General features: G+C 34.5%; 2 protein-coding genes across 3 annotated transcripts; both read right to left on the reverse strand.

Moving 5' to 3' along the window:
- Positions 1 to 267: 267 nt before the first annotated feature.
- On the reverse strand, positions 268 to 4,488 carry LOC147407340 (uncharacterized protein At1g01500-like). 2 transcript variants are annotated; one of them, XM_086435858.1, is made up of 3 exons: positions 4,051 to 4,488; positions 2,302 to 3,129; positions 268 to 974 (listed from the first exon to the last, which is right to left on the reverse strand). In XM_086435858.1, exons 2-3 carry the CDS (start codon positions 3,013 to 3,015, stop codon positions 744 to 746), a joined length of 945 nt encoding a protein of 314 aa, XP_086291984.1. In that variant the 5' UTR covers positions 3,016 to 3,129; positions 4,051 to 4,488; the 3' UTR covers positions 268 to 743. The 2 variants fall into 2 exon arrangements, with proteins under 2 accessions (XP_086291984.1, XP_086291985.1); XM_086435859.1 differs by lacking the exon at positions 4,051 to 4,488 and adding an exon at positions 3,793 to 4,040.
- A 9,287-nt stretch (positions 4,489 to 13,775) lies between these two features.
- On the reverse strand, positions 13,776 to 21,593 carry LOC147407341 (methyltransferase, putative (DUF21)). Its single transcript, XM_086435860.1, has 12 exons — positions 21,271 to 21,593; positions 20,778 to 20,854; positions 20,608 to 20,691; positions 20,378 to 20,491; positions 19,381 to 19,467; positions 17,964 to 18,103; positions 17,800 to 17,887; positions 16,991 to 17,064; positions 15,752 to 15,945; positions 14,844 to 15,109; positions 14,303 to 14,349; positions 13,776 to 14,199 (listed from the first exon to the last, which is right to left on the reverse strand). The coding sequence occupies exons 1-12, from the start codon at positions 21,446 to 21,448 to the stop codon at positions 13,980 to 13,982; spliced, it is 1,569 nt and encodes a 522-aa protein (XP_086291986.1). The 5' UTR covers positions 21,449 to 21,593; the 3' UTR covers positions 13,776 to 13,979.
- Between the last annotated feature and the right edge of the window lie 1,288 nt (positions 21,594 to 22,881).

Below are 22,881 nucleotides of genomic sequence, written 5' to 3' on the forward strand. Positions count from 1 at the left end.
ATTCGAGATATGCAGAGTAGGTGCACAGACACAGTCAGACAGGGTACATCATGTACACGTCATTTACAAATTTTAAAGTGTCTGACTAACATAATAGTAAGAGATCATACAATAGTGCATCTCACCTATATGATTTTTCACCCTCAGAATTTTTTCAAGAAGTCCTAATCCAAAGCACTTGTCATCCTGAGCATAGAGATCCCTTATTGCGAAAGATGTCTTGAATATAGTAAGTGATTCATCACTATGAAAGTTCTTGATGAGATGTGACATCAAAACTAAGATCTTTGTATGACTAATAAACATCATATAATTGGTGTTACATACAAAGAATATTTTATTTTGTTAGATAAAAAAAACCACACAAACACAATATAAATCTAAACAAAGGTTTCGAAAGCTAACATAATAGTCTTTGATGAAGAGGGCAAAAAATTGGAATGAACTAAGTTACAAAGCAGGGAAAAGATTCTCTGGAAGAGAGGTCTTTGGTCCTAACTGCAACTCGAAACAAGAGTCCACCACCCATCTAGGAAATCTACATTTCATTATCGTAACTTCATTTATATCGGACAAATAACACATTTCTACATAAAGATACAAAGACACTGACAGCAGCAAGAAAGTTCTTACTCAGTAAACACTCCTCAATCTCAGGAATGCAACAAAGTTGCACGTGGATTTGCGGGATTCAATTGAAATGCAGTGGAGACAGATGGGTTACTGAACGAAGGAAATTTGGATTATGTGAGCCGCCTTTTGAAGGTTTTGGTAGTTGCTTGGTATGTGTGAACCAGTACACCTACTCCTATCCCAATTCCTAGGAAAATTCCGAGGCCAATCCCTACACCCACTCTCACGCCAGCATTGAACCAAGAGAGTTCCCCATCCTCACCATCAATGTATTCTGCCATGGAGTACATCTTGCTATAGTCTTCTTCGGTCTCTGATTTGCAGTCTTGGTGTGCTGAGATCTGCAAGGGAAATGTGAGTGGGGCATTTGAACGGCAAGTAAAGTCCTTGAGAGATTCTCAAAGATAAACTGAAAACTATTATGAAATGAAATCAGGTAAGTAATCCATTGCATTTGGACCTCCTTAATATACATACAGGTTTTACTTTTACATGGAAGCTACCCTTGCATCCCTCAAATTAGAAGCCACGAACTTTTTGGCAATGCATGAAGAGACAGCTCCAAGACCTAAGCTAATGAATCCCTTTCCTCTCTAAAATCCTCTTTGGAGCATTGGTTTGGGAGGATGGAATGATATAGGCATGGTTATCAATATAAATATACATAAATATGGCACTAGTGAGAATTAGAGCTTCGGTGCAAGCTAAAGACCCTAATAAGGCTAGCAGAAGGCCAAAAAATGATGTTAATGGAGGTAGTAATAAAAGAAACATGCCTACACTGAAGCACATGACACTCAGGGAATTATAGAACTAATGAGGAGAGTTTCAGTGCAAGTTAAAGGTCTTGTAATACAACAAGAAAAAAGAAAAGTCGAGAAAGATGTGGATGAAACAAGTAGCAAAAGACACTTGCCTTGAGTGATGATATGGCTCTGGATAAAGTTGAACGGTCAACCTGGTTCCAACTGCCGACACATTACTTAGGATAAAGCATGGATGATGATGAAATTGGGTACAATAACTTTTTCACAACCATATCAATATAGTTATGTATGTGTATGTGAATTCCATGACAAATCATTGTCATCGACATCAAAGCCCTATCCCAAAAATTTGGGGTCAGCTGAAATGAATGAATCTTGTGCCTCCAGTCAATTCTGTCTAAAGCCAATGTTCTCCGCTAAGAATAACAAATACTCAAATAAAATGAACATGGAAAAAATTTCACAAACAAATCTTACGGCCAAGGCTCTAGATATTAATAAAGATAAATTGGCTCTATATAACTTAAAAACCCCAAAAACCAGTGCACTAAATAAGACAGACATCCACGCAAGAATCTGGTAGAACAAAACGGCAATATCACAGAAAAGAAGAAGGTAACATTGTGGTTACTCCATGCATTAAAAAACATGTGCCATGCCCATATCTTCCTGACCAAACAAAGATAAGATTCCATTTGCCAGTCCATGGCCTTTTCTGTAACAAGAAAACATGTTGCAAGACGAGAAACATTTGGTCCACAAAACAAAGGTGGATCAAACATGGCATGACTGGTAAGGCATTAAGATAGTAGATGAATCCACATTCTCCTAAACTCGGAACATTTTAGGTCAATCAAAAACTTAATTGTAAGAGTGATTTGTTTAGTTTAATATCAAGTACCTGAAAAGTAACCTCAGATGGAACTTCTTTCTTATATTCAGTTGTTTCATACTCTGAAATTGAATCCAACATCCCCATTCTTGTGTGCTTCCTCCGAAAGCTTAGTTGTAGAGTTTTTGTTAAAATGATTGGAGTGCCCAAGAAAGAACCAGCAACATAAACCTCAATGATTGGTGAAGGCAGTTCAGCACCAACACATTGTTTTCCCTTCAAGAAGTTGGAGCCAATAGTCATCTTCGATTGGCAATTCATGCTCCACCAACTGTAATGGTTTTTTGATTCCCTGATAAAACCATTACCATTAGTCATCTCCACGACCCCAAACAGCAACAGATCTTCTCTATCATAAATCTCAAACCGCACACTTCCTGTCGTCCTTATACTATCAGTGCTGACATATGTAGCTTCTTCGGATTTCTTATTGACTTGATTTCTTCTAAGAATAGAAGAGACTCCTTCGGAGAATATGCTAGTCCTCACACCATTCACCTCAAGGAGGGTATCAGGGCTCAGTGAAATATGATTGAGAGTGAGAAACTCAGGAGTTGATCTATCAACCTCACAATTGCTGACTCTTACATAGAAGACTCTAAGATCGAACCAAGGTGATGACAAATGGCTGCGGAGTGGGTACGGAGAGTGCCTGATGATCTTGTGGCCCTGGTCGGTTGGTTGTTCCTCGTTGTTCTCTTTGGCGTAAGAACCATTCATCATCTTGAAGTTTTAGTACTGTTCTCGATTGCAAAACTTGCTCATCAATAGAAATGATGACTTGGGAATTAGCTAACACCGTACAATAGCAAATGAGAAATCGATTGGTAGGGAAACCTGTACCGAGATCAATAGAGCACTTGAGAAAAAGATCCAAAAATCAAAGAAGAATTACATAACTAATTGTAAAAACTCAGTTCAAACATTCAGAGAGCAATCTAGACACACAGCTGCTTGGACCCATATATAAAAAAAAGATTAAAAAAAAAAAAAAAACATATCAAGGTAAGAGAAACCCAGATAACCAAAGTTGAACAAAAGTATATGTTACACTTGTGTTAAAAATAAATAACCAGATGAATGAAACAGAGTGAAAGAAGAGAGAAGATGAAAGCCAATTCAGAGCAGATAGCCCATTATTATAGATGGCTAAATTAGAACAGAAGGGCCCCTTTTTAGGTTAAATTAAGAGTAGGCACTAACCAGAACAATATCATGATTCGCAGACACACCAAAAGAAGGAACATAAGCAAAAGGATAAGTAATAGAAAATAAAGTAAAGTGTAAAGAGCAATCCAATTCAAGGGTTGAAATTGAACAAAACCTTATGATAACTGAAGATGGATGCAGAGATAAATGTCAGGAACTAATTCATGCTCAATTCAGAGTTTTTTTTTTTTTTTTTTTTAAATCCAAAAAATGAAATTTTGAAGGAAAGAATGGGGAACTAAGTCTAAAAGACTGAATAAAATAAGATTTTAGAAGAAAAAAAAAACTCACCATCAAGAGCATTTGAGAACTAAAACAGAACATAAAGAATCCTTTTTCTCCATTATTGTTTCAATTCCAATTAAGAATATATCAAATTGATCATCCTCCAATTCTCTGTTCACAAGTTCGAAGAGGGAATTTTGGACGGCAATTGACAATCCCACACAAGTCATATAAGCGTCCAAAACTTTCATTTTCTACCAATTACAACAACCAAGTCAAACAAAACCACAAACATTTCTTAATTACGAAAACCCAAACTCTTACCACCCACGAATCTCCCCACTATGTGTCATTTCAAATCGAATCACTTTCAACGACCCAGCTGAGCTTTCGACCTCCCGAGCAATTCTGATCAAGCAATAACGATCAACCCAAACAAAGGAGAACGACCCAAACCCTCAAATCTCATAAATAAAATTGGGTTCTTTTCTTTTTGAGAAACAAATCTGAGGTGATACAAAAGTTCTGATTTTTACTTTTAGTTTTCTTCTACTTTTCTCGTCTAATGGAGGCCGTAGTGCTATGGTTCTATGGTTCATGTTATTTGTAATTTATATCCCCTTAGAGATCTCGAGAAGGAATAAAGGCTATAAGGCCCTCTAAAGCTTGATCCTTTCATGGGTCTCTGTCTTAAAGGTCTTTTCTGGGATCACGCGTTGTTGGGGTGCGCAAGATACGACCCAATCCTTCTCGAGTCTCTATCTGTGCTTTAGCCATGGCTATGATTTAGGGAAAAAACTTTGAAGCGGACAGCCGCTTCAAAATCTTGAAGAAACCTCTCCAATGGATTCCACGATATCAAGAGGTATTTAAAATTTGACCGGAAATGTAGGGGCATGAAATAAATTAAAAATGCCACGTGTATTGTAATGAAGAGGGGTTCTTCGAAATTTGAAGCGGGCTAGCCGCTACAAAGTCGTACTCATAATTTAGGGGATTTTTTTGTGTGGAAAAAATACTTGGTGTCAAGTTCACCACTTTTTATTGCAGACTTCAACATTTAATGATTATTAAAAGTTCGACAAAATTTTCATAAAAAAAGAAACCATCGAATTAGATAATAAAAACTAAAAAGTGATGAACTTGATACTAAGTAGCGAGTTTGACAATAAAAATATTGAATAGATAATAAAAAGTGATGAACTCGACATTGTAAATGTGATCGAGATTTTGCATTTTTTCTAGTTTGAAATTGGGCAAATCTCCTCAAAATACCCAAAACACATAAATCATATATAGTTTCAAATTAAAAATTATAATATAATCATCAAAAAAATTAAAATCTCAATTTTTTCTTCATTTTTTTTAAATCATTGAAATATAAAAAAATACATCTAAATGATTAAAATTAAGAGTATATCATTCTTCAATCGTCATTTACCACAACAAATTGTCGAAAATGATCGCAATCACCCCTGGAAAACCTAACTATGTGAATAAGATGAGAAAAATGGTAGTTTGGATATTTCAAAGGGAAAATTACTTAAAAGACCCTAATGAAACAATTAAAATGTTGAAACTTCCCTAACCATTCAAACTCACCATTTCATTTTTTATCCAAAAAATTGGATTTTCGACATCCTAGTCGAGTTTCAGAGGAAAGGATTTGAGATGAAGAAAAAGTCATTTTCAAAGGTTTTTTCAAGCAGTTTGAAGTACGCAAAAAGTTAGGATTTTTTTTTCTATTTTTTGTTTTATTTTTGGATGAAAATCAATCAAGGATGATTCTTTTGATTTGAAAGTCTACCCAAGTTGTTATGTCAAGTTATTGATCAATCTTTCCATGTATTTTTATTTGGAAAACTTAAAAAACGAAAATGAACCGACATCAAACTCACCATTTTTATTTTTTTTAAATTGTCAAACTCAACAATAAAAATTGGTGACCTCGACAATAAATAATGGTGAGCTCGACAATAAAAAGTATTGATCTCAATAATAAAAAGTGGTGAGCTCAAACTATATAAAAAAATTTAACTCTCAGCTTCGTTCTTCATTTTTTTGTTATAAATCGTCATATATATATATATATATATATATATATATATATATATATATATATAAATGTTTAAAATAAGAAATAAATCATTTTCATTTGTCAATCATGATAAAAAATCATCGAAAATGGTTGGAATTGTCGTTGAAAAACCTAAGTATGTGAAGAAGATAAAAAATGGGTAGTTTGGGTATTTCAAAAATATTATAACTTAAAATGAGACCAAGGGACTATTAAGAAATAAAAAATTTACTAAATGGACTATCAAACAACCGCCCAAAATTTGGGGACTACTTAGAAAAAAATCCTTCTACTAGGGTCCTTTAAGTAATTTTTCCTATTTCAAAATTATTAAATTGAGAGATGAGGTTCATGGACCATTAAGAAATAATTTTTTTATTAAATGGACTATTTAGATACCATCCAAAACTTAGGGATTGTTTAGAAAGAAACCCTTCTACTAGGGTCCTTTGAGTAATTTTCCTTAGATTAACTCATCATAAATAAAAAGTTGTGAGCTTTACACTATATATAATTTTTTTGAATCTTAGATTCGTTCTTCATTTTTTTGTTATAAATTGTTGAAAAAAAAAATTTATATCTAGATATCCACAATTAGAAATATATCATTTTCATTCATCATTCACGATAAAAATCATCAAAAATGGTTGGAATCGCTGTTGGAAAACTTAAGTATGTGAAGAAGATTAAAAAGAGTTTGTTTGGGTATTTAAAATCAGGCTGAGTGACCATTAAAAAATAAAAAGTTTATTAATTGAACTATTAAACAACCGCCCAAAATTCAAGGATTAATTAGAAAAAAATCCCTCCATCAGAGTCCTTTAAGTAACTTTTTATATTTCAAAACTATTAAAACTAAGAGATGAAGTTAGGGACCATTAAGAAATAAATTTGTACTAAATGAACTATTTAGTTACTGCCCAAACTTATGGATTCTTTAGAAAGAAATCATTCTGCCATGGTCTTTTAAGTAACTTTCCCTAAATTGAACCGCCACCCCTCCCCTATTTTTCACAAAAGAAGAGGGATAATAGGAACTTATTATATCTATAAAACAAATATATTTTAGCTCACATATTTACTTTGTCAAGTTATATTTGATCAGCTAAACAGTTGGGGTGTCAATTAAACCTGTTAGCATGGCCCGCCCGACAAAACAAGGGCTAGGACCTTCATATCGAACCTGCAAATTTAGGGTTGGGCTTAATAATTTTTATCCCATTAAATTCATGGTTGGACTAGGACTGTATATTACCCAACTTGGCCTGGTTTGCTACTTAATCTTATCCAAATATTTATAATATATTTAATTATAAAAATATTTTTCTAATAAAAGTGAAATATATTGTCTCATTTATAACCTTTGTAGATTAATAAGATATTAATTTCAACTTTGATAGAATAGTCTTAGAAAATGCACACACAAAAATATTTGAAAAATGCATTTTTCATTAAAAATAAGAAATTTTAATCATTTTATTTGGCACACATCTAAGTGAGTCAAGCCCGAACCCATTAATGATAGATTAGAGCTTAATCGATTTAGGCCTGATACTAGTATAGAACCTGCCTCTTTAGAGTCAAATTAGGGGTCAACCAAGACCAATCTGAGCGAATTAAAGAGTTGTTAGTTTGGAGTGCAGAATGCAGACTCTGAACTACGGGTGCACATGATTTGAATTGATTTGAATTTATGGCAAAATCGAAATAAAATCAAACATGATCAATTCTACAAATTTAAAATCAAATCAATCCAATTACCCTATAAAACCGAATCAATTTAAATAAATCTTGGTTCGGATCGATTCTTACTCCTCATATTTATTATTTTCAATGGTAAAATTAAAATAGTTAAAATTTAAAATTAAGTAAAATAAATATTAAACAAAACATCAGGTTATGACATAATACACATAAACAAAACATCAATATATTTATTATTTTAAGATTATATTTTATTCTCGGATTGGTTCGATTATTGGATTTACCCGATCCAATGTGCAACCCTAGTGTGGACTAGTCTTGGGTCTCCACTCCATCGTACCATGGAACCCAACCCCAACCTTGGGAAATCCTTGGGTTAGTTTTAACTCTGGTTACTCTATTTTGGCCGCCTCCAACTTTCCACCTCACTTCCTCGTTTTTTTCTGTGTAACAATAGACTGAAGAGAGACTGGACCAGGGATGATTTTAATGGCTATTGAGGGTCTGGATATTGGTGACAGTTCTTTAAAGAAGGTTAGTGGAGCATATTTTGCAGATTCTGGATTAAATAGGTTACTTTCATGGGTTTTGTTCGTTTAATCTTGTAAGGATTTTGGGTCCTTTATCGATTAGTTTGGATTTGAAAGAGATAGACAAACAAACAAACAGGGGATTCTCATTTTCTGTTGAGAAAATCCCAAAAAAGCTATATATATATATATATATATATATATATATATATATATATATATATATATATATTCATTATTGCTGGTTCTGGATTGAAGAGATTATTTTTCATGGGTTTTTTCATTTAGTATTTTAAGGATTTTGTGTGGTTTATCGATTAAAAAAAGGGATTCTAGAGAAACCCAAATAGTCTTTTGTTTAAGATTGATTATCAATGATGGGTAAAACGAAAAAGAAGAAGAAATCAAAGAAAGTAGCTGAAGCAGGAGCATCAACAGTTGGAGAAAAAACTCATGAGCAATCTCAACAACTTCCAAGAAAGCGTGGAAGACCTCGCAAAATCTTTGTGAAGATCGAAAGCGAAGAAAAAATTCAAACAGAAGAAGCAAGTGAATCGAAGAGAGCCAGAACATTAGAGGAATTTGGGGAGGAAGAGAAGAAACAAGGTGGAATCTCTGAAGAACAAAAACCAAAAGAGACTATAAAAAGCAGGGGAAGGAGAAAAAGCCAGCCTCGCAAAAGTACTTAAAATGGTTGTATTTTCTCCTGGTAAGACCCCAAAAAAGCGGATTTAGAAAGAAAAAAATTGGTTCTTGCGCTTGGGCTTTGTTGTTCAATCTCTTCTTCTCAATGGAATTTTTTTTTTCTCTATGGTTACAAGAGTACAATCGTTTTTCTCCTATTGGTTTTTATTCTTTTTTTATTTTTAATTACTGATTTAAATTATTGAAATAAAAAATAGAAAAAAGAAGGTAACAAAGAAGTAAGAACAGAGGTATTTTTTTGAATAATTACTAAAACGGTAAGTTTTCGAAATTAATTCCGAAAACGGTAAATTTACCGTTTTCAGAATTAATATTTTTTACCAAAACGGTAAAAACAGTAAAATATTTTTTTTTATACCGAAAATACCTTTTTTTTGTTTTACATATATATTTACAATTTTAACCTTAAAAAAATGAAAATCCAACTAAAAAGATACACTCTTTCGGTAATCCAACAATCATATGTATTTATAATTTTTTTTTATCGAAATCAATTTTATTTTTGTAATTTCAGTCAAAAAAATAAAAAAGGGCATTTTCGGTATAAAAAAATACATTTTATTGTTTTTACCGTTTTGGTAAAAAAAATTAATTCCGAAAATGATAAATTTATCATTTTTGGAATTAATTGCTACAGTGTACCGTTTTGGTAAATAAATGAAAAGTTGTGCATGTTTTGGTAAATCTGCCTATTTTTTTTTCAGTTTAATTTGAAAATTTTCTCCGTATTACAGTCGTAAGGGGTGGTTATGTTTTTAATTAGAAAATTAAAGAAGATTCTTGTTAACGTGTGCCCTTCAGGACACACATTAATGCGCAATATACACGCTTTCTGGAAATTGCATTTTGTACCGAAAATGCCGTTAAAAAAGTTATTTTTTACCAAAATACAACAGAGAATTGCATCGCCTCATATATATTTTCATTTCTTGTCCTTTCTTTTAGTAAGACAACTTCGACATGTTGGGAATGAAACAGATTCGTCTTTCGGACTAAAAACGTGTTCGACTTTCGACACGATAGACTAAATGCACCCAGAGCTCTCTCTCCGGAAAAAGAGAAATTGTTGTGGGAGAAGTTTTCTATGCGTTTGGATAGAATTTCTTGATGACTTCTGCTCCTGTGGGGAGCTAACAAACGTTTGGATAGGATTTTGCTCTTATGCGGGAGGTTTTTGCTCTTATAGGAAGAGGATTTTTTGTTCTTTGTTGAGAAATTCCAAAAACCTACTCTTCTGCGGAGTGGGTTTTTACTCTTGCGGGGAGAGATTGAGTTTTTGCTCTTGCGCGGAGAGGTGTATCCACACAAGGCCTTTGTATAATTGTAAAAAGTCGTGCTATGGGGTGACACAGGATTTACTACTGTGATTCTCACAATTCTGACGTGGAGATGCATACATAATCGTAGATGGTTTTTACTCGTATCAGAAGGAAACACATCAATGGTTATGTACACATCCCACGTGAGACTTGTGAGAATTGCAGTAAATACCCTGTCCTGTGTCATTCCAGCATTTTCCAATTGTAAAATTAAATAGGGACAAAGTAGTTGCACACCACCAATAGCTGGTTGCCCACCAACCTTGAAAAATAACCCATTTTTTAAGAATAATTTACCAAAACGGTAGAGTTTTCGAAATTAATTTCGAAAACGGTACACTGTAGCAATTAATTCCGAAAATGGTAAATTTACCGTTTTTGGAATTAATATTTTTTACCAAAACGGTAAAAACAGTAAAATATTTTTTTTTATACCGAAAATACCCTTTTTTTGTTTTACATATATATTTACAATTTTAATCTTAAAAAAAATGAAAATCCAACTAAAAAGATACACTCTTTCGGTAATCCAACAATCATATGTATTTATAATTTTTTTTTACCGAAATCAATTTTATTTTTGTAATTTCAGTCAAAAAAATAAAAAAGGGCATTTTCGGTATAAAAAATACATTTGACTGTTTTTACCGTTTTGATAAAAAAAATTAATTCCGAAAATGGTAAATTTACCGTTTTCAGAATTAATTGCTACAGTGTACCGTTTTGGTAAATAAATGAAAAGTTGTGCATGTTTTGGTAAATCTACCTTTTTTTTAACCTCAATTTTAACCTATTAATTGTACTTGGTTATCCGTAGGATTATTCACCTTGTCTGGACTTGTCTACTTTGCTTGTGTAAATTGTAAAAATGCTTGTTATATGATTAAGTATTTCTTATAAAAATTATTGAATAAACAATAATTTATGTGAGCATGGACTGCATGGTTGAAGAAGATCAAAAAACAAAATACAAAAGAGTGCAATATTTTTATTTTTATTTTGAGTGGAAAAGAAAATTTCCAAGTGCAATTAGTAGTGGATGGGTGCAACTAGATGATCCCAAGTAAATAATCAATTAATGATTTTCTAAAGCCGTCCTTTGACACACGCCCTCTGACATGGCATGTGCTAGAACCATAGATTCTTTTTCTAGGGATACACAATTGCACATATTTATGGAGATGTACAGTTGTATATCCTGAAAGAAAAATCTATGATTCTAGCCCATGCCACATCAGGGAGTGTCAGAAAATCACGACTATTAAATAATTAAGGAAGAAAGAATGGAACGTTATGCAGTTATTATTTTGAGGAGTTTCTAGCTCATGCGAAATCAGCCTGTTTTTATTAGGGGAAAGAATAATTCAGTCTACAATTTTCATTTTGTTATTGTTCTTATGTGTTTTTTTATCCATTTGAGATTCTGAATGTATAGGTCTCAATTCGTCTTTTGGGGCTATCATACCCAGTGGAATTGATCAAGTCCAAACCAATGCATTTCTTCACACCTACCACCTATTATTCACCCGACCACTACTTGGGTCATTTTCTGTTTGCTCCACGGACCATTGGATCCAAATTAACAACTCTTTTCCCGTCCGCCCACTCACAAACAAGGTGGTTCGAATCATCACACAAATTCACTCATGATCACACAATAAATGAATTGACGGATGAGATTGAATCAATTCATCTCATCCCAAGGATCAACAAGTCCACCATTAGTATGACAGGTGGTAAATAGAAAATGTTCCCCAACTCTACAATTGCTAAGTGCACCTCAAATGCGTCGAAACACACCACACGCACGCACTATCACTATGTTGGGAAAGCCGTCGTCTAATAATATTTCTTACCTCCACTCCTGATCAATTAAGAATAAAATGTATACTTTTTTTTTAATATAAAATAGATGAGGAAAATTTACTTGTCCAATATGAGAATAAACATGGGAAAGAAAAAAGTTGGATGATTTTGCTTTTTAAAAATTTAAAGTTCCTAACTAAATATTTGTTTTTCATAAAACACTTGGTAAATGTTGTGTTCAAAATTTCATCATGTCAAGCAGCTAACCTACTAAATATTATTTTGAATATATCAATTCATTTTACATAAAAAAGAAATATAATTGGTGATGCAAATTTTTGTCAAAACCACAATGTTTGTTCAATCTCCATTATATTGACGTGTGTATGACAGTCCTAAAGGAATCCACCGTTTTTAGTGAAGCCCCTTCATCATTTTTATAGAGGTCTTGTATTTGAATGTGTGGATGTGGTAAACAAAATGGATAAAGTCTTTAGCTAATGTCAAGCATCGAGTGGTGTGTTGACTTTGGTGGTAGATAGAGTCAGGTGATCCCTATCTTTCACCTAGACCAAGTCAAAGGTTGTTTCAATATTGTTTTAACTTAAGAAGGGCAAATGCACCCTAAAAAAGAGAAGGGAGAAATGATGGAGTGAAACCACTTGGATCATTCAACGACGACCGAGATTTTTCCTAAGAGAGGGTTCTTCAAGGGGGAGAATTAGGGGTTTTAGTCGATATATCCTTCCTTCTAATTGAGGTTTGTTACGGTGTTGGTCCTTGCACGGCATGAAAGGAAAAGATTCAATTTTCCTAATAGAAATTCAAGATGGACATCAAGATATGCTACATTGTCTGAACATACTCTTACACCTTGTTGGTATCAGTTAGTTGATTCACGTTGTGCTCTCCATGAAGTGTACTCAATACTTTAAAAACACATTCCAGCAACCAGGGCTTTTTGCGGGGATGCACTATTGATGGCTTTCTCCTCCTTATGACTTTCATATCTTTGAAGATCAATCCTGGGGCGAGGTGGTGCATATAGATGTTGGGCCTTAGTGACATATGTCGTCCAAGGCGCACCACATCATCGACACCTTTTCTATGTCTGGCCTTGGATGGGTATCTTTGTTCTCTATTACGTCTCATGCATTGATCAAACCCACTTGGTCACTAAGTTGACAGACCATTGAACGAGATGTCAGCATGTATGGCATTTGATGAATTTAGTATAGGATACACAATACATACACGATGAAATGGAGAAATTACTTAGAATTCCTGTAATTTTAGACAATCATACATGGTAGCGTCCCACAGGCATGAGTCAAGTAGTTGTGATGAACATGTGCACATTCTTGCTCAAGGAGGGTGACCAGAGAACGTTGAGTACCTTAGTTGCGTGTTGTATGATCATCATATATCACAAGTGGACACTCCTAGCAATGATGAGACAATCATTCACTCCAAAACTAAGACTTAATTCTCCCTCTTTTAGACTTCCCTCGAGTTAACCTCTTCACCTCTCCTCAAATCCTTTCTTCCTCATCATACATCACTCCCTCTCTTCATCCCCTCGCTCTCCCTCTCTTCATCCTTCATCCATGCACTAATGTCTAATGATCCAAATATCATTGATTTAATTTTGGTAAAAATAGGACAATTGATGATTCCAACATGCACTTGACCTTATCCACACTACACAAACATACTTGTCCAATATTAATATGAGATTGAATGGGTGTCCCTATGGCAGATAAGGAGATGGCACAATCTTAGTAGAACTTTGATCCTAATACCGCTAAGAGACTCAACGCTCCAAGTGGCAACCATGTTTTCTTTTAAACACTTGTAATTTCAATTTTTTTGAATTTGATCTTGCAATAATGGCAAAAGTTTTCGAAGTTTTCTTTTAAGCACATCATGTAAGCCCTTTTCATTTCTATCAACTAATACACTACAAATTTTATTATCCTTCCTACATTCAAGCTATGTGGGCAATTACATTTTCTCCATCTGAATTCTAGCCCATGTACATTAACTCATCTGAGTTTGTCATATAAGATACAGACCAATTTCAAATCTCAATCTTCCCTTCGCAAGTCGCATTCAGACCCATGAAAACGTGTCCTTGGGTGAGCCCGTTACAGAAGTACCAGTGGAGACCGAGAGTGTTGGTGTGGAGCGCTGAGTGAGACCATTTCCCATGGACATTGATGATGTTGGTGTCGGTGTTGGCGTGCATGCAACTGATGATAAGGTAGGAGAAGGCTCTGCTGAGTTCAAGTTGGCCGTCTTCCCCTGAGATGCTTGCATGTTGACCTTTATTCTGTTTTAGCAAGAATTGTTTTAAGTCATTTTTTGGTTAGCAATAGGAAACGTGAGATGAGACCCATAAACTTGAATGCTGTGAAAGAAACTTCAAATTTTACCTGTTGTGGATATTTATATATTCATCAGTTTCATCCAATATCTCCTCCTGGCATGAACACAGACTTGTGAACGAGAATGGAGCATCGCAAATAATGGAAAGGGCTATAAAAAAAAACTCAATCTACTCTAACTCAAAAAAAACTCTTAAGTAAACAGGAAAAAAATGCGTACTTCAGTTCGAACAATAAATAATACACAAAAAAGGATTAAATAACGAGAACATGGAACTACCATAAAATGCTTGAATTTCAAATTCTTTTCGAACTCCATCCAGGGCTAAACTGAAAGACTGAAATAGTTTTTTATTGTTTTTTTTTTTATCCCCGAATAGTCAAAGTAGAGCGGCTAGGGTTATTATCAAAACATTTGGTATAAGGGTTACCATCCTCGTAGATGTCTACATTGTCTTTACATTAGAGATTGTATCGTTGGATGATCAGGCTTCAGGCCTCTTATGTGTGTACAACAAAGGGAAAGGAAGGATGACTCCTACTCTAGTGAGAATAAAAAGCTGATGCATTCGTAATCTTTTAGATGTACCTGTAAAAGTTCTTCAATCACATCTTCCATGGTAATTACACCCACGACCTCTTCATTGGGTGGGAACTCCGGAATGGGAGCATTCTCAACATCCAAAATGCAATGTGAACAACCTTTATGCCGTTTCTTTAATCCAGGAACAGATAAAGGACGATTCCTTGACTCTTGATCCACATCCTTGCTTGTGACTACCGTATGTGAATCACGAAGCTCTAGCTTAACCCCCTGAATTTGGGTCACAGCATTAGGGCTTCCCTCATTATGTTCTGCAATTCACACTGAGAAAATCAATCTCCAAAATTAAAATCTACATTAAAATTCAAAAATAAATAAATAAATAAACCTGACGTGGAAACATCAGATCAGTAGCAATCACAATAATTTGTAGGTGAGATATAACAAAATTTTCCATACAAGATGGTTCAAAGACTACTTGTATGTCATGGATGATGGAATACTGAAGTTGGAAAAGTAGAACATAGATGAGTCATCCTTCCAGCCTCAGCTGTAGATGTCACAAAACCAAGCACACTTGAGGCCATTATTCAATTTACCCCTATATGGAGATCTTATAGACCAAAAATCGAAACCAATAAGATGAGTGTGTTGGAAATTGCAACATATGTTTTATAGACCAACACAGCATATAGTAGATCAAATAATTATCATCTAATTAGGTCAACTTTATCCCATGAGATCTCCTAGAGTATATAATTATTCCTCAAATCAATTTTCTGGAAATCCCTCAAGTAAATAAAGCAGTATAACAATTGAAGCCCAATATTTCGAAGATTGGGAATTCATCCTCGTATCTCGGACAAACTAATGGCATAAGTGTGTCAGTCTTATTAGTTATAGAGAATGTACACAACAGCTTGATTTTTTATTTTTTTTCCTTCCATCCTTACCTGCATTTAAAGAAGTTGAATCAGGCAGGCCTTTCTGCTTCTTGTTCGTTAGCTTAGTCTTGATGGGCTTCACTTCCTTAGCTATTCTTGGTGGTTCTTTTGTCTCACTGAGATCCTTTATCACAACAGCTATGTGACTGTGACCCTTTTGAAACTCATTTAGAATATCATAAAGAGGCATGCTTTCAGAAACCCTGAAGAATGAACAGGAAATCAAGAGAAAAAGGGTATCAAGAAATGGAATAAAGGTTGTGGTTAAATAATGCATCATTGGTACAATCATTTCAAGCCAACAGATCATCAAAACATCTAGTGCTCAAAAATATGACGGAGACATGAAAGTTGAGACAAATAGCTAGAAATTTGGACGGATTGACGAGAACAGAAGCCTCAAGTTGCTTAAACATACTTAATGATTAGAAGGAAAGGAGATGTGACTATTAATAGCAACTTTGAACAAAGAAGGTGGATATTAGAATTCCACGAAGTACGATGCTTACATGCCAAAAGATGGAAATGTAAGGACGCTTTGGTGCGAAACTAGCTCCCCTTTTTAAGATACACGTCAATTAAACTGTAATGGATTAAAAATGCATTACAATATATTCACTTTAGCAACTACAAATAACGTGAACCAGTTCTATTCTATCGGGAACAACTTAATCGAAAGAACCAAAAAACCCTTAAGCTAATAACGTGAACCAGTTCTATTCTATCGGGAACAACTTAATCGAAAGAACCAAAAACCCTTAAGCTTATATGCCGACCCATACAACTTTTTCTTCTCCAACACCACTTGTTTAGATTTGAGAGAATTGGAAGTTGCACCATCATGAGCTCCAAAAGTTCAATGAGTGGTCAATGCCCAGGTTTGAACCGGTAACTCCATTAGAAGTTGCTTTCTGGCACAACCTTGAGTTCTCCAGTTTTATTTTTTTGCTTACAACAATAGATTAAGAGGTTTGGTGAATGTATGTTCCTATAAGTTCCGGTTGGAATGGATTTTACAATGTTCGGACTTTTCCTCCTTTTTGCAAATTACGGTGTCCCCTAAATGAATGCAAAACAAAATCTGAGATTAGGCTGCAGTTAATATGTAGTGATGTTAAGACTGAACAGTTTATTAGTGCCAATAAGATAAAATCCAGGTTTTAATATCTGAAGGAAAAAATGAAAAAGAAATGTTACAGATTTTTATTTTTTTTACTAGAGTGAATCTATTAATAAGATATTTCTCACCGAGGAATCTTCTGAAGGGTCATTTTTCTTAGGGGAACTGCATTATTTGGATCAATTGTCAGTAGATTTTTTACCTGCAAAGTGGAATATATGTTAGGGAAGAGATGGGTAGACAGAAACCAGTTCTAGACGATACCGTGGAAAATGAAAACTATCTAGTTGAGATCAGTAATACTAGATTGCAACCCTAAATCTCAATGAGTTGGCTCATGCTTAACCCTATCAAGTCGTCCAACGTAACAATCATTTAAAATCAGAAAATAAAAAGGAAAGAAAATAAATAAAAGAAAAACTCAGACATGTGATGAAAAGTCAAGTGGAAGTAACTGACCACTCAAAACATACGAAAAATAGATTACAAATGCCTCTTAAATTCATAAAACTAGATTTAGCACGCAATCTAATTCCATCGTTGAGTTTGAGCCAAATCTTAAGTTTCTAAACCTTAATCCAGATCTCAGAGTTGGTTTCAGTACCAACTCGGTGACTGAACTGGGATCAGTAACAAAGGTGGTCCACTCGATAGGGTAAAAGAAACAACCCATTTTTTGTGCTAGGCAAGCGAGATTAATGGTCAGTAATTAGTAGGTGAAGTTGGGTTTTGAACCCAGCTAGTGGTATCAACATTCACAGGCTTTAACCAACTTAAAAGCTGGCACCTTCAGGTAAAAGAACAATCAAGGCTTCTATTCTCAAAAATGATGAAATTTCCATATGTATGTATATATCCTAAACACTTGATGACTTAACTAATTATTGAATGTACGGCCAACAAACCATAGCTTAAGTGTAACAAGAACTTAACTTACCAGGATAAGTCCAATTATATTAGTTGGGCTTCGGGCATAAACAGGGACTCTACTATGACCCTTTGTCATTATCAAAGTCAACGTCTGCCTGAGAAGAAGGGAACAGAAATGATCAATATGACACATAAGAAGAAAATGAATTAAACAATGGACTATAAACCCACAAGTCAAGAGTGCCATCCAGATCAAGGGAAAATGCGTTCGATATGGGCGTCATGGCATCCTTTGCAGTCTTTTCAGTCAATTCAAGGGCACCAGCAATGATGGTAGTTTCATCATGTGATAAGTCTCCACCTTTTCCAGCCTATTGAACATAATATAAAAAACCATGTTTCATTTTAGGAATTTAAAAAAGGGGGGGAAGAGTAAGTATAGAACACAAAGTATAAGATAAAGTCAGTTTGGCCTGCTAACATTTTGTTCCAAACTGCTGCTTGATGAAATATTAAAAAACAATGTAGAGATTTAACTATCATGCACAATCAGTGTTTTAGAACATGACAATTATATATGTCTTATTATATATCCTATCAACTCAAAAGAACTTACATGCATATTCTCTGGTTTTGGATCGTTGAACTTACTAAAAAAAATGATCAAGACATTAAGTAACAACAGCCCACTATTCAACTTTGGCTTTTCAAATATATTAAACTTAGATTAATTTTGCTATGGTTCATTTAGCTTCCATGCATACATATTTGTATAAGATAGTGCTGCCTATTGTATATTGTATCGCCATGTTTGTTCGAACAACATCATCAGCCAATGTTTACATCAGTCAAATAGAACAACTTTTAAGTGAACACACTCAATTGTAGAATAGACATTATCTTTTAATGTTTTCTGAATAGTTATCTCGAAACGTCATACCTAATACAGAAAGACATCCTCTTCGGTTGTCTATAAATAGGTGTGGTTTTATACAATTTTCTAACTCTTCCCAAGATGTGTGAATTGATTTAATGAAAGCAACTAATCCCCTACTTCACTCTTTGTGTACAGGTTACGCAGTTCAACTTTTTAGATTTGGAAACATGGTCCCAGGTTTTTTTTTTTTTTGGTTTACATTACATTAACTTTAGCGATGAACGCATTCATGAAAATCTAATAATACAAATTTAGATATAATTGAATGAAGGAACAAGATTCATTACATTGACAACAAATCTTTGGGATAGGGCTTTGATGATATAGTATAAGTAACAACATTCACCATCATAACAGTCACTATAGAGGTGGCAACTTTTTTTTTTACTACTTATTACTTTTAGCATTCTATCACTAAATCTAATGTTCAGCATACATTATTTGAAAAAGGTATGAATAAAGCACTATCGTGGTCAAAAAATAAATGGATGACAGCTATTGAAATGGGGAAATCTTTTAGAAATGGCCTCTATAGTATGTATCGGTGCCATTTACATATATAACATAAAGGGTAGGACCATACATCACTAAAACGTTGTTTGCAACAGTTTCCATCCATTGTTAAAAATTAAAATCACAGACAAAGTCAACAGAATAAGGAACAATCTACTGTAAGTAATAGGCAAAAAATTCTAAGCTTGAGATACATACCTCATTCCCATGAAAATCCACAAATGTTTTAAGCTCTGCTCTTCGTAAAAGGACACCATGTTCCTTACCCAGCATCCAATCCAGCATCTAAACATCATTTAGAAGAATACACAAATTCAAATCCAAAAATTGAAGAAAGTTTTGTTGATAAACAATCCAGCTATGATAGAAAGTAAGTACATATGGTATGATTTGAGTTGAATGAAATTAGTTAAGAGGACCCATGTAGGAGCCTCTTTTAACAAGTTTTGGAAACTTTCCTATTTTTTGTTACTCCCTACCATTATTATGCCATTAGTTGTCAAAACTTTTCTTTCGCATATATCACAGTTACTGTGAATGTTTGAGAACCTCTTCTAGACCAAATATTTTCTTCCTTACTGAGCTTTTTAATTTTTGGCCAGTTGAGCATTAATAGGGCACAAATATGCTCTATTGGACATCCTTACGCAAATATCACAAATTTGAGAAAAATCACATATGCTATTAGAAAGTTATAAGAAGAGATCATTCTTAGTTTCTGATTTGCAGAGATGCCGAACGCATGCACAGAGACTCATAGTTGTAGTTGAATTTTTTACAATGCTCTAATAAGACCTTTGATTTTCCCCATATATGTGGTTTACTTTTTTTAAAATTTTTCAGAGGGTTTAGTGTTCAATTTCCTTGGGACAACTTCAATCTGATGTGCATTGATTAGATCTACTAACTGGAAAGCTCCCTCCCCCCCTCTCTCTCAAAAACTCGCAAAATCTATAAATGAAAAAATGACAAGATAAAGGTTATGTGTGTAGAAATTATGTTTTGAATGGATTAGTGGTTGCTCTTTAACAATAAGTTCCCTTCGTCTTTGTTTATTTTCTGAATTAATATATTGAATAATTGATTCTCATGGCCGCTGGTTTTGGGTTGCGGGACATTTATTGCTTCAAAAACTAATATATCATTTTCCCTAGAATATAGTATTAAATTTCTCCAAATTTACATAGGAATGTACCTTACTGATGGGATAAGAGACCGGGAAGAACAGAAATAAAAGAACACGAACAAAGGGTGCTGTTGTTGCTCCCACTTTCATACCATAGCGAGTACAGAGCGCTTGTGGCAATATCTGTAAATTTATACACACAAATGCAATAAGTTAGCTAATCGATCATCACAAGTAGGTATACCATTAGTATAAATTATAAAATGAACCATAAACAGTTAAGTTTGATCAAAATGCACCTCACCGAACATTAGAATCAAGGTCACCGATATCAATATGGCTGCCCAAGGTGCTACCAACTTGTCCAAGAAAATTGGAAGAGACTAACAGAGGAAATCAAATTTAAAATGAGAATTATTGATTAAAGCAAGTATAAACGATAAAATCAATTAATCAAAATTTGACAAACCTCCATTGCTAAAGAATTCCCGATCAAAAGTGTGCATAATAAAAGATGCTGATTCTTCACCACCGGGAATATCTTTGCTGTCGGAAAACAGATTTCTTTTCAGATTATATCAAAAGCAAATATTTCCAAGAAAGATTCCTAACCTTGGAAATTAAACCATAAAGAATTAAAATCGAGGAATATGTGATCAGACCTATAAGACTGGACAACGAACTGTGTTAAGTTCCACTATGAACTCGGAATTGAACGATTCGACTCATTTTCTCAGGTAAAAACATAAAATTCTCTGCTCCTACTAGTAATTACTAACACGTAGCAAGCCAAATTCATCAATCCAGGCCGTCCAAAAGTTGAACACTAGCTCTTGCTACACAATTTTTTTGAGACGAATCCTAACTATCTGAATTCAGATCACTCGTGTTGTCGAAAATCTGAATTTCGAAATCGACGATTGAGATGTAGACAGAGAGAGAGAGAGAGAGAGAGAAATTACCAGCATGGATTCGATCTTGAGGACGACCAGATTTGATGAGGACTTCGAGATCAACGAGACCAAGGGACATGAGACCCAAGGTGAGACCAGCCATGAGACCTGCAAAGCCTACCAGCCCTACGATCGCAATCACGTAGAACGAAAACTTCGTCCCGCAACACGGTATATCTGCTCCCATCTCTGTCCTCCTCTCTAATTCTTACTCCTTTGAAATTAGAAATTAGAAATTAGATGAGCTAGGAATTTGGGAATTTGTAATTTGGTATGGGATGCACGCACACGGCTGACGGCATACATCATTTTTATATATGCTGTTAATATGGTACAAACCAAACATGAATAATGTTTTTTTAATTTATTATTATACGATGCTCCCAATCTACTTGTGTGGTCCCCAACTCCCACTGCTCAAGCCTCAGGGCGGCTGAGCTGTGTTGTGTTGGACTATGGATAAGGGCATAAAGTGTCGTTGATTTCAGTGACCCCACACCATGAAAAAGGCCCTCTCGCTCTCCAGATGTTATGAACTTTGGGCTTTAAACCTAATAACCTACCCATTGGTCTGCCCCATCGTAAAAGATTTCAAATTTCTGATATCTTATCCCAAGTCTACAGAGACATTCAATAGCATCAGTGGACCCCAAAAAAGTGGGACCTTTGGGCAATGGTCATTGAATACTTTTGGGGACCTCAGTGCCATTCATATAATTGCCAATGTAGATGGGAAAAAACTACTTCTTCTAATTACTGGACACGTCTACTCTCATTTTATTACACCACCAATTTTTTTTTGTGTAATGATTTTCTGACACCTCCCCTACCCTCATCACAAACTCGTAAATCGTTTGCCTTGGGATATGTATAATTATAAATCTTTTTTTTTTTCTTTTTTATATATATATATATATACACATCCCAAGACAAATGATCTACAGTTATGTCAAAGGGGGACGTCAGAAAATCATTATTTGATGCAATAATTATGAGATATACTTCTAAGTAGACGAGAGGACATACACATGTTAGAGAAAGAAAGAAGAGTGCAATTTTTTTCTTAAAAATTTTGGAATACAATCATGCAAGTAGTAGAGTGCAAAAGAGAATTTTTAAGTGATGGGGTGCAATTGGTTGAGTGATCTACAACCAAAATAGGTTAGTTTTCTTCTGCAAGACCATGTGAATAGCCTGTCAAAGATTAGTACATATAAAGCAAGATTGATTATGGCAGGCATCATACACGATTGAGGCCTTTTACAATAAAGAGATTCTTGCTAAGATGGTCAGATATTAACTTTTGTTGTATTACCAGAAGATCTAAGTTTCTATGGTGAAACTTCTCTCCCACAAAAGTTCTTTGGTATAGGCATTTCTAAAAGAATAATATGAAATTACATTACATTTTCCTAAGATAAATCCCAACCATTTGATTTCTTGTTAAAAGTGTAGAAGCCAATGGGCCTAACTCACCCTCACAAATCTGGCTTGTAAGGTGAGGATTGCCCCAAGTTTATATAGTCCAAGGTCTTGATGCCCAGACGATTGGGATTATCATTCACACTCCCCCTCACGTGCAACAAGACTCCTACATCCCTGTGGTAATCTGATCTGATA

Source organism: Akebia trifoliata, chromosome 3 (assembly GCF_017979445.1).
Source record: "Akebia trifoliata isolate Shusen 1 chromosome 3, ASM1797944v1, whole genome shotgun sequence".
In the NCBI taxonomy this organism is placed as follows: domain Eukaryota; kingdom Viridiplantae; phylum Streptophyta; class Magnoliopsida; order Ranunculales; family Lardizabalaceae; genus Akebia; species Akebia trifoliata.